This window comes from Macrosteles quadrilineatus, unplaced genomic scaffold (assembly GCF_028750875.1).
Source record: "Macrosteles quadrilineatus isolate MER2022 unplaced genomic scaffold, UCM_ALF_1.0 Scaffold_1__1_contigs__length_201487025, whole genome shotgun sequence".
NCBI lineage: Eukaryota > Metazoa > Arthropoda > Insecta > Hemiptera > Cicadellidae > Macrosteles > Macrosteles quadrilineatus.
Genome location: NW_026542594.1, coordinates 95,446,426 through 95,462,765, shown reverse-complemented (window position 1 = coordinate 95,462,765; position 16,340 = coordinate 95,446,426). Strand labels below are relative to the sequence as shown.

General features: G+C 34.1%; 1 protein-coding gene across 1 annotated transcript in view; it reads right to left on the bottom strand.

Annotated features, from left to right (window-relative positions):
* The window catches only part of LOC128990791 (sodium-dependent dopamine transporter), a 118,038-nt gene that overhangs the window by 22,977 nt on the left and 78,721 nt on the right, over window positions 1-16,340 (bottom strand). The window contains exon 7 of the mRNA XM_054413410.1: window positions 4,295-4,398. Coding sequence (XP_054269385.1) covers window positions 4,295-4,398 — 104 coding nt within the window. The remainder of the gene's footprint in view (window positions 1-4,294; window positions 4,399-16,340) is intronic.

Here is a 16,340-nt window from a genome sequence, read left to right as displayed (position 1 = left end):
TATATTACTCTGTTAAAAATGCACTAATTGTTAATTTAAATGTAATTTTCAGAATCCTCACAAAAGCTCAAATAGATATAACACATAATCGTTGGGGTACGGAAAAATATTCTTTTTAAATTTCTTCGTTAAACAATTATTTTTAATATCCACGAAAATTTAAATAGCATTCAGCTATTTATTTCTCGGTTACCTAGTTCCGCTGAGTTAAACAAATATTACTGAAAACTTCCTTTTTTAAAGGGCTTTACAATGATGTATACTACATTTATCTACTGTCAAATCTATGGTGAATTTTATTTATTATTTTGGCACTATTGTGAAAAATCACGGTTAAACCAAAACAGATATTGTAAAAAATAATTAATTTTACTTACTATTTTATGAGCTGACCACTGATGATGAGGGTTTGTGTAATTTATGATTGACCAAACTACACTTCCATCAAACTAAAGAGTTTTTGTTTAGACTTTGGAAAATTTGTTATTAAAAAACAAAATACATTAGTAAAAATACACAATAAAAATCAAATCAATGACATACTTCATCCGAAGCACAACTTTTGTTAAGGTGGAATCACAGTTTGGGTGTAAAGTGCCCTCCGTTTTCCGGCAAGCAACGGGCTCAAGTCTGGAGATCGAGGAGGCCATGTCACACTTCCTCCACGTCGACCACGTCCAATCCATTTCGGGTAGTAATAGCCACAACCGAACTTCCGCGAGTTAATTGAAATCTTATCTGAAATATGAAAAATATACGATAACCATAACTTTAGAAGTTTAAGTTGGATATTTTTCCGTACCCCAACGATTATGTGTTATATCTATTTAAAATTTTGTGAGGATTCTGAAAATGACATTTAAATAACCAATTAGTGCATTTTTAACAGAGTAATACAACCTTTTTCATAACAACTACAATAATTTTTGGAAAGCCTTAATTAATTTGTTATTCCCTAACGGTTGAGGTTAGGAACCTCAAATGTGCGTCATTATGTCACCATTACCATGTAGTTTGATGCAAAATTTTATTTAACACTTATGGAAAGTAAATAAAAGAAACGTCTTATAACACTTAAAACATATATTTACGCTTATACTGCTACTCACAAGACGGTAAATATACAAAACAGATGGTAAGTGGTGATCGATTTCGATTGGACACTCCAATCATCATCAGACCCAATAGGCGAATGATGTCTGATGATGATTGGAGTGTCCAATCGAAATCGATCACCACTTACCATCTGTTTTGTATATTTACCGTCTTGTGAGTAGCAGTATAAGCGTAAATATATGTTTTAGGTGTTATAAGACGTTTCTTGTATTTACTTTCCGTAAATTTAATAACACGTACAATGCTGATCAAGAAGATATTTAACACTTATGACCGGACACCTTGTATATGTGTGTGTGTGTGTCTGTTAGCACGATAACTCAAACAAAAGTGATCCGATTTTGATGAAATTTGGTATAAACATGTAAACCTACATTTATTCGAAGGAGTTCGCAAACCAGCATGATTGGACCATGGGAACGGGGGTTTATGGGGATTTTTTTGGGGTAAAAATGGGGTTTTCCCATTTTTGACCCTAAAAACAAAAAATTTTGGAATATCTTTCTCAACCATTTTGTAGAGCTTAGTAAAATAATTTAGTATATTGAAGCATTGTTGTATGTCTAATAGTTACAGAGAAAATTCACAAAAGTGTAAATTTAAATTTTCCATGTTATTCTTATGGAGAAAATGAAAACGGTTGTTGTTTACTTGTTTATGGATATATGTTGATAAAATTTAATTTATTTATTTCATACTATATTATTGACGTTTGGTCAAAAACACTTTTTATGTACCTTCCCCATAGCTGCAAACCTAAGCACTCGTTAAATCTAATGCTATTTAAATTAGGAATAAATATGACTTATTTATGGAAATATTTTAGTAAAAATGTAATCAGACAAGTGGAAATTCACTTAGTCTGCAGGTTTGCTGCGGCGGGGGTATTTTAAATTTATGACAACAGCTAATTTAAACTAAGCAGAAAAAAACTGTGATACACAATGAGAACTGTCAAAGTAGGATAGTTTACAGTTATGTTTATGTTTTTATTTAATAAATAATTTTTTTTTATATAACAATTTTATTAACCGATCAGCATTACATTGCTATACAGGTTAGGTATAATATAAGAAAGAAAAAAAATAACATTATTAATTACATACACATAGGTAGAGGTCAGCTATGGCTAGCCCCTCAGGCACTTATTGTCACTGTTTTAGCGGGTCGGACTGTAAAGGCACTGTCCACCAAATGAAAAAAAAAAATAGTTATAATAAAACATCTTGAGGCAATCTGGTTTTTAGTCGGAGTCTCTGGATTTCAGAAGGTTGGCCTGTGTTATAAAATCCAATGCTGCTGGTTAATGAAAGTTTTGTAAATAATTTTGATGTAACTTTCTTGATGAAATCTTCTATAGGTTTTATTCCCAGTTCTAAATGTAGGCCTATTTGACGGGTTCGAAAATACCAGGGACATTTAAGAATTATCCTTAAAACTTTATTTTGAAATGTTTGCAGTTTACGAATCGAGCTTGATGAAGCAGTTCCCCATACTGGGCAGGCGTATAACAATAGTGGACGTAGAAGTGTTTTGTATAAAAGGGTTCCATTCTCAATAGACATACATGATTTCTTGTTGATTAAAGGAAACAATTTTGATAATCTGCCATAAGCCAAATTTAATTTTTTATTAACATGAAATTTCCAATTTAACTTTCGGTCGAAGTATACACCTAAATATTGTATTGCTTGGTCACACTGGTCAGGAGGGTTCCATGCAATCTGTTCACCTAGAATTTCTAAATTTGGATGGCCTAACTGTTTTCGGAGGGTAAAAATCTTCGCTTCACTCTTCATCGGATTTATGGCTATTCTCCATTTTGTGAACCATTCCATCAAATCGTTGAAGGAAACTTGAATGTTATTGGTCACAACTTCGATGTCATGGTGTGTAGAGTAGAGTAGGGTGTCATCAGCAAACACGGCTGTTTGGACATGGTTTGACAATGGCAAATAAGAAGTGTAAATGTTATATAATAGAGGTGAAAGAATTGCGCCTAGTGGGACTCCGGCTTGAATTGGTCTGGCAGTTGATAGGGAGCCATCAATATATTAACTGAAAACGTTCTATCTTCAAGGAAGCTTTCAATAATTCTCTGTAGGTAGGAGGGGACTCCGAACTTTCTTAGTTTAAACAATAAACCATCGTGCCAAACACGGTCAAAGGCCTGACTTACATCAAGAAAAACTGCATCAGTATGACATTTTCTTTCAAATCCTTTTATGATGTCTTCAGAAACTCTTTAAAGTTGATGTGTCGTGGAATGGTGGGAGCGAAAACTAAATTGATGAGGAGGTATTAGGGAAGCACTATCTACATAGGAGTCTAGGCGTTGTTTAATGATTTTTTTCAAACAATTTAGACAATGTGGGGAGGAGGCTAATCGGGCGATAACTATTTACTTGCGATGCAGGTTTTCCAGGTTTATGGATGACAATAATGAGAGAATGTTTCCACATTCGCGGGAAGTATGATTTTGTGAGACAGGCATTGAACAGAGAAGCAAGGAAAGCAAGTCCTTTTCGTGGTAGATTATGTAAAATAATGTTAGGTATTCCGTCGTGTCCAGGAGTTTTCTTGATTCTTAGCTACTTGATGAAGTTAGAGATTTCAGATGGAGAAGTATATTTAATTGGCCGTTCCACCGTGATAAGTGGGCAGGAATTAACTGTGGCAACATGAGCTGAAAATTCAGGGTCTTGAAATTCATCATTCGGACGAAATGAACGCTGATAGTAATCGGCTAAAACATTAGCTTTGTCTGTTTTGCTTTCATATACCTGATCATTGTTTATTAAACTGGGTATTGGGGTGCGTTCTTTCAATATTCGTTTAGTTGGGAGTTTGTGATAAATAAATAAATAATTTGTGATAAAATGTGAATGTTTGATCATCTGCATCTGCTTTTTTATGTTGTTTAGGTACAGTGGTAGAACATTATGGCTATGGAAGATGTGTTATACTATATCATATCGTAAATTTAAAGAACAACATTTTCTCAAACTGTGTCCTCCCCCATTGGAAACGCAGAGCACATGTATAACTACAATAAGCATTGTATTGAGCCAACCCTGTACGAAAGACGGGTAACTTAGTCTGCTAATAATCATCGATCTCTATTATTAAAACCTAATAATATTTATCGCAAAAAAAATGACAAATCCTTATTACTTACTGGTAAACATTGTTATGATACTCATTGTATGATGCGTATGCTAGAAGAACTCCAAAACCTGGACCCAATGAGAAGAAAACCTGTGTTGCTGCATCCACCCACACCTTCAAAACAAGAAATCAACCATGAACATGTTAGATTATTATGCTCAATGTACAGTATTAGCGAATTTCCTTATAGGGAAGTAGCTATTACCGTAGGTGGTACGGTAAGACCTAGGCCCGGGACCGAATATGTGTCTGTGAACGCGTTAACTTAAGTAGTTTTTTTTCTGATTTTGATGAAATTTGGCTTGAAGGTGTATGGTGGGATAAACTTGAATGAGTTCGCGAACCAGCAAGATCAGACCATGGTAACGGGGTTTTATGGGGTATAAATATATTTCCCTAATTTTTGACCCTAAAAACATAACATTTCTCCATTTATATCCAAACCATTTTGGTGAGCTTAGTACATTGAAGTGTTTTTGTACAATTATTGGTTACGGAGAAAATTCTTAAAATTGTAAATTTAAAATTCCCATGTTATTCTTATGAAGAATAAGTAAACTGTTGTAGTTTGCTCTTTTATGGATATATCAAACTTTATTATACACTAAGCTATTATGTTTGACTAAAAACATGCTTTTTAACCTCCCTGTAGTAGCACACCTAGACACTCGTTAAACCTTATGTTATTTAAATATATTTAAGTGAAAATCAAATCAGGCAATTGGAACTTCGCTTAATCTGCAGGTTTGCTGCGGCGGGGTATTGTTTAATTTTGTCTTTTGCGGTGGGAATAAAGTTAAGGCTGGCGATCTTAAAATATGTTTATATAAACATATTATGGTATAGTAATATAGTTTATATAGTAAGTATTTAGTATTATATTGTAAAACCTAACTAACTCGACAATTTGTGGACCCAGAGGTTGCCAGTTATCCAGAACAAGACATTTTTTATGGGTTTCAATATATAAATACATGACAGACTAATTTTTACATACCGTACATTTATTACTTACATTTGAGTATTTTTGCATAATTGAATAAACACTCTTTAAAAATGTCAGGTATTCAACTATATAATAACTAAATGTTCTGCCATTTTTTTATTTTTTGCATGTGGCCTGACAGTTGTTGACTGTCGAGTTACCGGGTTTCAATTTATTGAGGTCTCAATCTGGGAGTATCTTAAACATTTAATCCCATTTAAAAACACGTTTAGTGAGTACTTATTTGCTGCTACAAAGAATGTCAGAAAATGTGTTTTTTTATTTAAATGTTAATAACTTAGCTTGTTATGAAATAAATAAAAGTTAACAGTTTGATTAAATATATATAAACAAGTAAACTACAACAGTTTACATATTTTCCTTAAGAATAACATTGGAATTTTAAATTTATAGTTTTAACGAATTTCTCTATAGGGAAGTAGTGATTACCGTAGGTGGCATGGTAAGACCTAGGCCCGGGACCGATTTACTTTTTAATTTTGATGTCCCTAGAGGCTAAAAACACAATTTGATCAAATTTATGTGTATATATACATATATATATGTGTCTGTGAACACGATAACTTGAGTAATTTCTGTCCGATTTTGATGAAATTTGGTTTGAAGGTGTAAGGCGGGAAACCTTGAATGGGTGTGCGAACCAGGATGATTGGACCATGAGAACGGGGTTTTACTGGGGGTTTTATGGGGTAAAAATTGTTTTTTCAAATTTTTGACCTTCTAAATACAAAATTTCCCAATTCCTATCCGGACCATATTAAAGAGCTTAAAAAACGAATAATTTAGTATATCAAAGTGTTTTTGTACAATTATTGGTTACGGAGAAAATTCAAAAAATCCTTATTTTAAAATTCCTATGTTATTCTTATGGAGAATATGTAAAATGTTGTAGTTTGCTTGTTTATGAATATATTTTGCTCAAACCTGGTATTTATTTAATTTTATACTAAGTTAATAATATTTTATTAAAAAAACACACAAGTAAAAAAAAAACACCCTGTATTAGCAAGCCTAGGTACTCATAAAACCTAATGTTAATTAAATAAATTTAATTGAAAATCAATTCAGGAAAATAGAAATTCGCTTAGTCGGCAGGTTTGCTGCGGCGGGGGTATTTTTATTTTTCTCCCTAATTATTAGATGTAAAACGATACAAAATGATTATTGAGCGGAGAGAAGCTCTTATACCACACTCCTGCTTTAGTTTTACAAATACTCCTCCTGAACGGCTGAAGCGATCTGCACCAAATTTAGCACAATCGTAGTAACTAACCAACCATGGAAAGGTATAAATCTGAAATGGTACAAATCGGACTACAGGGCTTTTCCCTACGTGAATTTAAAATTTTGGAATTTAAACATGGGCCTTATGGGTAAATTGGTTGCCATTGCATTATTTGCGAGATAATAAAAAGGTAAACAAGAGTCGCAACATATATTAGTCAACGAATCTATATAAATAAAATTACAGTTTTGTCTGTACATTGCTTAGAATCATGCAGTTTTTGGTTATTTTTACATTTCATAGCCTAAGAAAGCCAAAACGAGTCTTATCTCAATTTCTGTCTGTCTGTCTGTTTGTCTGTTTGTCTGTTTGTCCATTCTGTCATTCCTGTGACGCCAAAATGTCATTTTACGCGGCCCACTCCTAGAAATCTAGAGTACCGATCAAGGTTGTAATCATTTTTCTGTATTTCCTGGATTGGTGAGAGTGTTTTTGGCTATAAAAACATGGCCTCGCTTCTTTGAAAACAAAATAACGAACCAACAAAAACCCAATTTTGTTAGATTTTTGTCAAATTTTCTCCCAATGTTTACTATTATATTTTATGAAATAACGATCAGCGGTTTGGATTAGTTCTCACTTCTAGCTGTCTACATATATGTTTACATTAAAAGTTGTTTACAAATACTGCAACCATTTCCGATAAAGTTTTGTTATCACTAATCACATCCAAACCAAGTGAGATTAAAAACGTTGTGCCTTACTTAACCGGTTTAATTAATCACAAGTGCAACGATTGTTCTTGAGTTTTGATAACCGTGGAAAATACCGTGAATCAGTGTTGTATTAGTGCTGGGAAACTTACATTTTTTTAATCATCGTCACCAATAGCTTACAAATAAGGTTTCCACTCATTGACGGCGCTTCAAGGACAGTTGTGTAAAGTGCAAAGTAAAAAATCACAACTGCAGTGGATAATTCTGGATGTTCCTGCGATCTTGGAAGATCTTTCTGATTTCGCTGTGATCGTAACAGATGTTTAACTTACAGATGTAGCTAAGCTCGCTTTTCCAATGTGTCACTTGTTTCTACTTACTTACATTTCGACAACGATATCGGTACTTTTCCTACTTAGGAAGTAAAACTAACGTCCAAAACCCCAGATTTTTGCGTTTTTTGTCACATTTCCACCAAATGTTTGCTAGATATATGTACCGATTATCGTTTAGAGATTAGGTAATCTTTTAAATAAGAAACCTTTGTTTGGATAAAGGTTGTTTCTTCAAACTGTCATTAATATGTTAACTATAAAAGTTGCTTACAAATAATGCTATTAATGGGAAATAGCTTTGATTTTCGAAAACTTAAAAAAAAACCAAGGGAGATTAATGACTTCGGTACTGCACCACATCAAGTGAAAGTTTTTTTGAGCAAACCGTAGTGAGTTTTTAAAGCTTTACGTTGTTAACGTTACATGTTACATGTTTTGTGGCCTGTGTATTTATTTATTTATATATTTGCCAACGGATTAAAACCTATAATACGGTTTGATTAGAAGGACAGTTTGAATTGGTCGTAAGTACTATAGTTGTTTTCTTAAATGTAAACATTGGTTTTTGGTACTAATACTTTTCCTTAGAACCGGTGGTAGCAGTAAGAATCAGTATTACGAACAAACACATCACTATTTACAACTAAGTTTATAGTTATCGTTAGTGCTGCACCTTATTTCTTATTAAGTATAATTAATGTCTTATTACTGTATAATTTTTGCGTTTTCTGTCTGGACTCCAAAATGTTGGTTTATGCTATGATAATGATAAAACATTAGTGAGAGATTTTTTCAGCAAAGCATCATGAATTTTTAAAGCTTGGCGTTGTTAACGTATAAATGTTTTGTGGACTGTGTATTTATTTACTTATTTATATATTTGCCAACGGATTTACACCAACTTTACAGTTTGATTAGGCCTAAAAACGATTATCATAAAATTTGATGACACTATCAAAACTTTCAAATAATTATTTTGTTTGTAATTTTCTTTGGTTAAAGCGTAGCAAATCCCCTAATTCAATTCTGTATTTGTGTGTGTCTGTTGGTAACGCATTAAAGTCCTTATTTCTCAGTGTTTCGTGGAAAAGACAATTGTTAATGAAAATTTCAACCAGAATAAAGTGTGCATTGGGTAGTACAAAGTGTGGTTGAGGTAGTATTTTAACTACTTTTAACCAGTGTGAAAAGTAACTTTCAATAATTACAGGCCTATCTTTTAGGGCTATGCGTCATAGATCTATAAAGCAATTCCTTTTATCATTATAGTCCTCGCCACCCTGTTGAGGCAGCCAATGGCCGGACTAGATATACGCCGTGCGGCCTTGGGCTGCCTCAACTTAGGGTGGCGAGGACTCTGGACTATAGATATAAAATATGGACTAACACGGTCGGGGGACATTTAATTGCGAAGCATTAATTTTGGCTTTGAAACTGTCAGATATTGTATTTGCGAAGGTTTTTATGTACCTATTTCTATACAGTAATAGTTTTGCCAGCATATCTGGAAAAATGTACACTAAATAAATATGCAAACCAACTCCTGTTCTGAATATAAGGTTTCAACTTACTACAAGATTCCCGTAGGTACGTAGAACGGGCAAACAGCTAGTCACCAATATAGCCTAGTCATATTTGAGAAATAACCTAAAAAAAACTCTTATAAGTGTAAAACTTGGTACGTATATAAAATTTTACTTCCGGAATAACATACTAAAGGTCCTCGAAAAAAACTTGTGCTACGGCCGCCATCTTGGAAAATGGCGTCCAAAAACCAGTTTTCCCCGATTACTCAAAAACTACTCATCCTATAAAAAAAACATTAAACGTAAAAGATGTTCAACAAAGAAAGAACTACAACTTTTGTACAAGGCATGTTTCGATATAATTAACTGGTTAGCCATAAATGCAATATTTAAAAAATAAATTTGAAAATTCGTAAAAAAATATGAATTGCCACTAAAAAAGTTTTAAATAAATTATTTGAAAAAAATATTTTATTATTCTAATTTAAAAATTGGAATTTTCTGAACATTTTCATACCAGTAACATAACTTCTCCTTTCAATTTATATTTTCTGTTAAATTTTAAATGTCGTTGCTAGACTACCATAATAAACTAGCATAATAATAATAACGCGGAAACTCTTGGCAAACAGTAGAACTTCAGTCTGATGATGAATAAGGTTGGGGCAATTATGTAACAGGATACAATGATAATTGTTTCAATTTAAAAAATAATTAATTGTATTAAAGGTTTTTTTACTACATACAATATTAACATATTTCCACTAATTTAAAGGGTGTTTTAAAAGAATGCCGGGATTTTAAATGATAATAATGTTTGGGCACTATTCAAGGTAACTAAACGTTTTATACATTAAATTGAAGCTAAAATAACTAGGTTTTATTTCCCTTGTAATAAGGGAGGAAACTTAGGCCTTTAGTCCAGGAGCTGAGGGGGTTGAGCAATGAGCATGCATGAAAGTAGTACGCAATGTTATTGCTGATTATTGTTATATGGACTGTGGTGATCAAAATTACGTATGTCGCCTATTTCAAAAGTGGTCGATAAGGTGGGGGGAGGGGGCAAACATGGCGGTTTGCGCTATGCGTTAAAACGCTGATATTTCGAAAACGGTAAAAGATAGAACATCGGTTAAAACGTCGTTGTAATTCTAAAAATGTGGACTACAATAATAGTTATTAAGTCCGAGGTCGTATCTCTATAAATAAACAAGTTATTGTATAAAATATGTAAAAATGGACTTTTCGTGTAGTTTTTTTTACCGAAAGTAGAATTAATTTGTGAGTGTCGCAAAGAAGTAATATCAAATATCTTTGCTGATAGTTGTAATATGGACTGTGGTGATAAAAAATACGCATGTCGCCTACTTTTCAGGTGGTCGAGAACTTCGGGGGAGGAGGGCAAAGATGGCGGAACGCGCTATGCATTGAAACGACTGTAGCTCGATAACGGTACGAGATAGGACATCGGTTAAAACGTAGTTTTAATCCAAAAAATATGGCCAATAGAAAATGTTGTTGGGTAAAAAGTTGTATCTTAACTAATAAAAAAGTTATAACAATAATAAGTTTAACAAAATCTACATTGTACAGCTATTTTCTTCAAAAATCATATGAATTGTTGATAAAAAATTGTGTAATTACTTAATTACTTGGCTAAATATTAACTAGATGCATTTTCTTATTGAAAAAAAATATTATTACGAATACATATGGTTTAAAATGTAAAACACGGCCTCCAAACTACGTATAATCATAGATAAAACATACTCCTTGTGTTGGTTAGTCTATGGTATAATACTTGGGGTTTCGCCGCAATCAAATGCATAATACTGATTACCACTACAAATCCAATTTTAATTATTTATAATGTTATAGGTTATTACAATATGATTATGTAACAGATTCTTATTAAATACAGTTATCTATAAGTATAAAAGAGGATGTTTGTATATATACTAGCTGTAACCCGCGGGCTTTGCCCCGTTTAACTTCTTAATTTTCAAGATGATCTCGTTCGCATGGCTCAATCACGTCCTGGTTGAAGTTCGTTCGCTACGCTCACTCACCTTTAGGTTGGAGCTCGTTCGCTACGCTCACTCACCTTTAGGTTGGAGCTCGTTCGCTGCGCTCACTTGCCTTCAGGTTAGCTCGTTCGCTACGCTCACTTGCCTACAGGTTAGCTCGTTCGCTACGCTCACTCACCTTTTTGGTTGCAAATTAGCTGTTGTCATATATGTAAAAGAAATAATAGTGCTGCACCCTGTTGGTAATCCTTGTAACTTTAATGCTATTGAACATCATAGAACAGAACCAACTTGTTTAATTGAAACAGCTGTTAAGATTAATTAATTCCATTTCTCATAAGGTTAACATGGGGAACTCCAGAGCCACTGGGGCGGAGCCTATTGGACGGATCACGAAATTGATGGTGTATAAACCTATTCCATGACATTCTACACGTATGTACCAAGTTTCGTGGCAATCGGTTCAGCGGTGTCCGAGTTTATCACCCCCAAACAAACAAACAAACAAATATATATACAAACATCCTCTTTTATACTTATAGATAGATATATATTTGTTTGGCAGTGATAAACTCAGACACCGCTGAACCGATTGCCACGAAACTTGGTACATACGTGTAGAATTTCATGGAATAGGTTTATACACCATCAATTTCGTGATCCGTCCAATCGGCTCCGCCCCAGTGGCTCTGGAGTTTCCCATGTTAACCTTATGAGAAATGGAATTAATGAATCTTAACAGCTGTTTCAATTAAACAAGTTGGTTCTGTTCTATGATGTTCAATAGCATTAAAGTTACAAGGATTACCAACAGGATGCAGCACTATTATTTCTTTTACATTTATGACAACAGCTAATTTGCAACCAAAAGGTGAGTGAGCGTAGCGAACGAACATCAACCTGCAGGCGAGTTACCGTAGCGAACGAGCTAACCTGAAGGCAAGTGAGCGTAGCGAACGAGCTAACCTGAAGGCAAGTGAGCGCAGCGAACGAGCTCCAACCTAAAGGTGAGTGAGCGTAGCGAACGAACTTCAACCAGGACGTGATTGAGCCATGCGAACGAGGGCATCTTGAAAATTAAGAAGTTAAACGGGGCAAAGCCCGCGGGTTACAGCTAGTATGAAATAAAAAACAACTGTCGGAGAGGGGAATGGTACTTAACATTGAACGCGGTTGTTTACACCTCTCCGACACGCGTCACGTCATATTCCGATCCTACTCCGATTTTGACTCCGATCACGCACCGACACTGCAGTCTATTCGTTTGTCGGATGCAGGACGGGTTGTTTCTTAAAAACCACCTTTATTCTTAAGGTTTAGGAACAATGGTTTAAGATAATATGCCGATGCTTGATTTGAAATCTGTGCGTGCATACCTTTAATTCGAGACCTCAATCATGAAAATCGGACGGGTAGAAGAGCTAAACGAACTCGAGAGAGAAAAACCTATAATATATATAATGGGCACTTGCTTTCCTTCCATGCAGAATGGACCCAAATTCTCCGTTTTCCATTGCCCTCCAGAGATGTCTGACTTTCTTCCTCTTCATCTAGACAAACCGCCACCATGGCTAAATCCTGAATACCAAAGTTTTTGAACATACAGTATTTATCACCTTCTGCACGTAGTTTACGTTTACGAATCAAGACTGGCGAGTGTTGATACCCGGTGGAGGAAATCGGAGATGGGTCGCCGGTTCGGAAGCGTGTATGACATGTGTGTTCACCCCCTCCGATCCCGCACAGATCCTTCTGGAATCCCGCAAATCGGATCGTAGTAGGATCGGAAGGGTGTATGACAAGTGTGTTCCCGCCTTTAGTAGTACGTTTTCTGTGCTCATACGCTTTACGCAAGTCGCCAGTACGACGGTTTACGGCACAACAGAAGACACAGATTGCAATCTGTGGTTCGCATAGTAAGCTGGTTTAATAAGGTGCATGGCACCGAAATGTTTTGAAAAGACATTCACCTGGCCGGCTAAAAACAAGCGACGACATAGTCGAAGACATCCGACAATTCTGCTTCAGAAGCCCGAAAAAATCGATTGCCCGACGAAATCTTCAGTTAAACAAACCTAAATTGGTCACTTGATGATGCTATCTATAAAAGATAGAGTCGTTGTGCAGAAAAAGATTGAGTTAAAGACAACAGATAAACCCGCCTACCGCCTTAACCGTACAGACTTTGCCATTTTTACGCTCATATAAGATTGATGAAAATCTGAATTTTATTAAATCATTCTGAATTGTATCAAATAATGAGAAAAAAACTTTATTCTTTTTCCTCCAATTTTACGTTTAAATCATTTAATTATCTTAAACAGTCCCCGAGCAATGGCCGTTTTAAATCCCGGCATTCTTTTAAAAACACCCCAATGTCTTAATCCTTTGGTAAATTTCAATATCCATTTACTAAGACAATTGCCAATGCATAGGTGTTTTGCGAGGGCTTTTGTTATGTTATTCCACTAGTTAAATAAAACATACATACCAAATCCCATCCTCGTACCATTTTGAACTCTAATGGAATTATTATGGTAGTCTATAAACAAAAGCACCAGCAGTTTACCATTTAAAATGTCACAGCAAATATAAATGGAAATGAGAAGTTATGTAACTGGTACGAAAATGTTGAAAACATTCCAATTTTAAATTAAAATAATAAAATAATTTTAAAAATTTCTTATTTAAAACTTTTTCATGGAAATTAATGTACCTTAACGAATTTTCAAATTGATTTTCTAAATATTGCATTTTATGGCTAAACGGTTAATTATATCGAAATATGTCTTGTACAAAAGTTGTAGTTCTTTCTTTGGTGAACATTTTTTGCATTTAATGTTTTTTTTATAGGATGAGTAGTTTTTGAGTAATCGGGGAGAAACTGGTTTTTGGGACGCCATTTTCCAAGATGGCGACCGTAGCACAAGTTTTTTTTCGAGGACTTTTAGTATGTTATTCTGGAAGTAAAATTGAATATACGTACCAAGTTTTACACTTATAAGAGTTTTTTTAGGTAATGGGGAAATTTGGATTTAAAATGACTACACTAATATAGTACATTACAAATACCGTACAGAGAAAAAGGGGTTACAATAAGATTAATATCATTGAGCATAACTGACTATAAAATCAATAACCAATAATTATGGTTGGCGCAATAAGGCTGATGCAACATTGACTTTAGCTTTAGTTTATGTAAACCAAATGTATCATTGACATTGGATACTGTAAGTTGACATTCAATGAGAACCAGATGAAACATAGACTTTCGTTCCTGGAAGTAGACAATTCATTTACGTGAACCAGACTTTTGACTTTGAATACCTACTGCAAATAGTCATTCCAATTATGTAAACAAAATATACCATTGACATTGGCTACTGCAAGTATTTAATCTTATTTACTAGAAACAGATGTACCATAGACTTTAGGAAAGTATTTTATTAAATATGCTATCTCCGCATAATAATGCATATTAATGCAAGCAGGCAACTGCATTGTACACCTAGTATTTTTTAACTATACAAAATGGTTTGGAAAGAAACAGTCAAATCCCCCATTAAACCCCATTCCAATAGTACAATCATGCTGTTTTTTTAACTTGATCATGTTTGAACAAACGTAGGTTTACATGTTTGTGCCGAATTACATAGAAATATATATATATATATGTATATATATACCCGTTCAAATTCATATCTTATCTTACTAATATTATAAATCTGAAAGTTTGTGAGTTTGTGTGTATGTTTGTGTGTATGTTTGTGTGTTGCTCAATCACGCATAAACTACTGGACGGATTGGGCTAAAATTTGGCATGATGATAGTTCATATTCCCTATTAACATTTAGACATATTCTTATCTCAAAAATCCTTTCGGGCTCTGCCCCAGTGGGCCTGTAGTTCCCCGTGTTAACCTTATGAGTATTCATATTTAAAGGGAATTAAAGAATTTAGTCAGCTGTTTCAACTTTACAAGTTTGTTCTATAATATTCAATAGCATTAAAAAGTTATAAGGTTTCCCAACAGGGTGCAGCACTATTATTTTGTTGTTTGTGCATATATGACAACAGCTAATTTGAACTAAGCAGCAACAAAAAGCTGTGATACACAATGAGAAGTGTCAAATTAGGATTTTTTACAGTTAGGTTTGAGTTTTTAATTAATGAATAATTTGTGATATTGTGCGAATGTTTGATAATTTATTTTTTTTCTATTGTTTATTTAGGTGCAATGCTAGAACATTATGGCAATGGTAGATGTGTTATACTATATCATACCGTAAATTTATGAACCAAATTTTATCAAACTGTGTCCTCCCCCCATTGCAAACGCAAAGCTTGAGTATAACTGCAATAAGCATTTTATACTTATATGCCAACCCCCGTACGAAGGACGGGTGCTCTGCTAGTATAATATATATATGAATTTGAACGGGTAATGTTTTTGTTTTGGCCTCTGAAGACATTAAAAGGAAAAGTAAAGTTTCCCCGAGTCTAGGTACCCTGTGGTAATAGCTAATGGGATATTCGCTAACAATTGTTTTATAAGGCTCTAAGTTGGTGTTTTGTAAAAGGATAAAGCACAATTAAAATTTCCTCAACAAGTATAGAAAAACATATCGATGCATTCAATTTTATTTTTGCATTTCTAAAAGGCAAACCTACAAGATTGGTTGAATATGTGAGGCTTGCAGCTAGAGTTGCGAGTTAGGCCTACGTAGGTAATACAGTTGACTTCCCTGCCTTGAGTGGCAGTTTAACCAACCTACACACACTTGTCAACAAATGCCGCTACTTGTACAATACAGAGTACAATCGCCAAAGCAAAATGTGAGGTCCAGTAAACATTTTTAAAATGTATCAAGTCCGAAAAAATAATTTGTAAAATAGTTGACGAAATTTTATTTAAATTATCAATTATCAATATATGCATACAGAAAATTGTTATGAGATCCTAAGATAATTTTTTAAAGTTGCATTTTGTGGCTATACAAGAAAAGAGTATGATGACACAAAATATTATATACTAGAGAACCCGTGCGGCTCAATGAGCCGAATAGTATAAAACACAACGCCGAGGAAAACGTTATGCTTAAATTCGAGTAATTCTAGTTACATCTTACAGTTGTTTAAGTAGAAACTAATTTTAAATATCTCTATTTGCGTCGTCAAGGTTCACCTACATTTTTTCTGCTCTCAGTTTTAACTGATAACT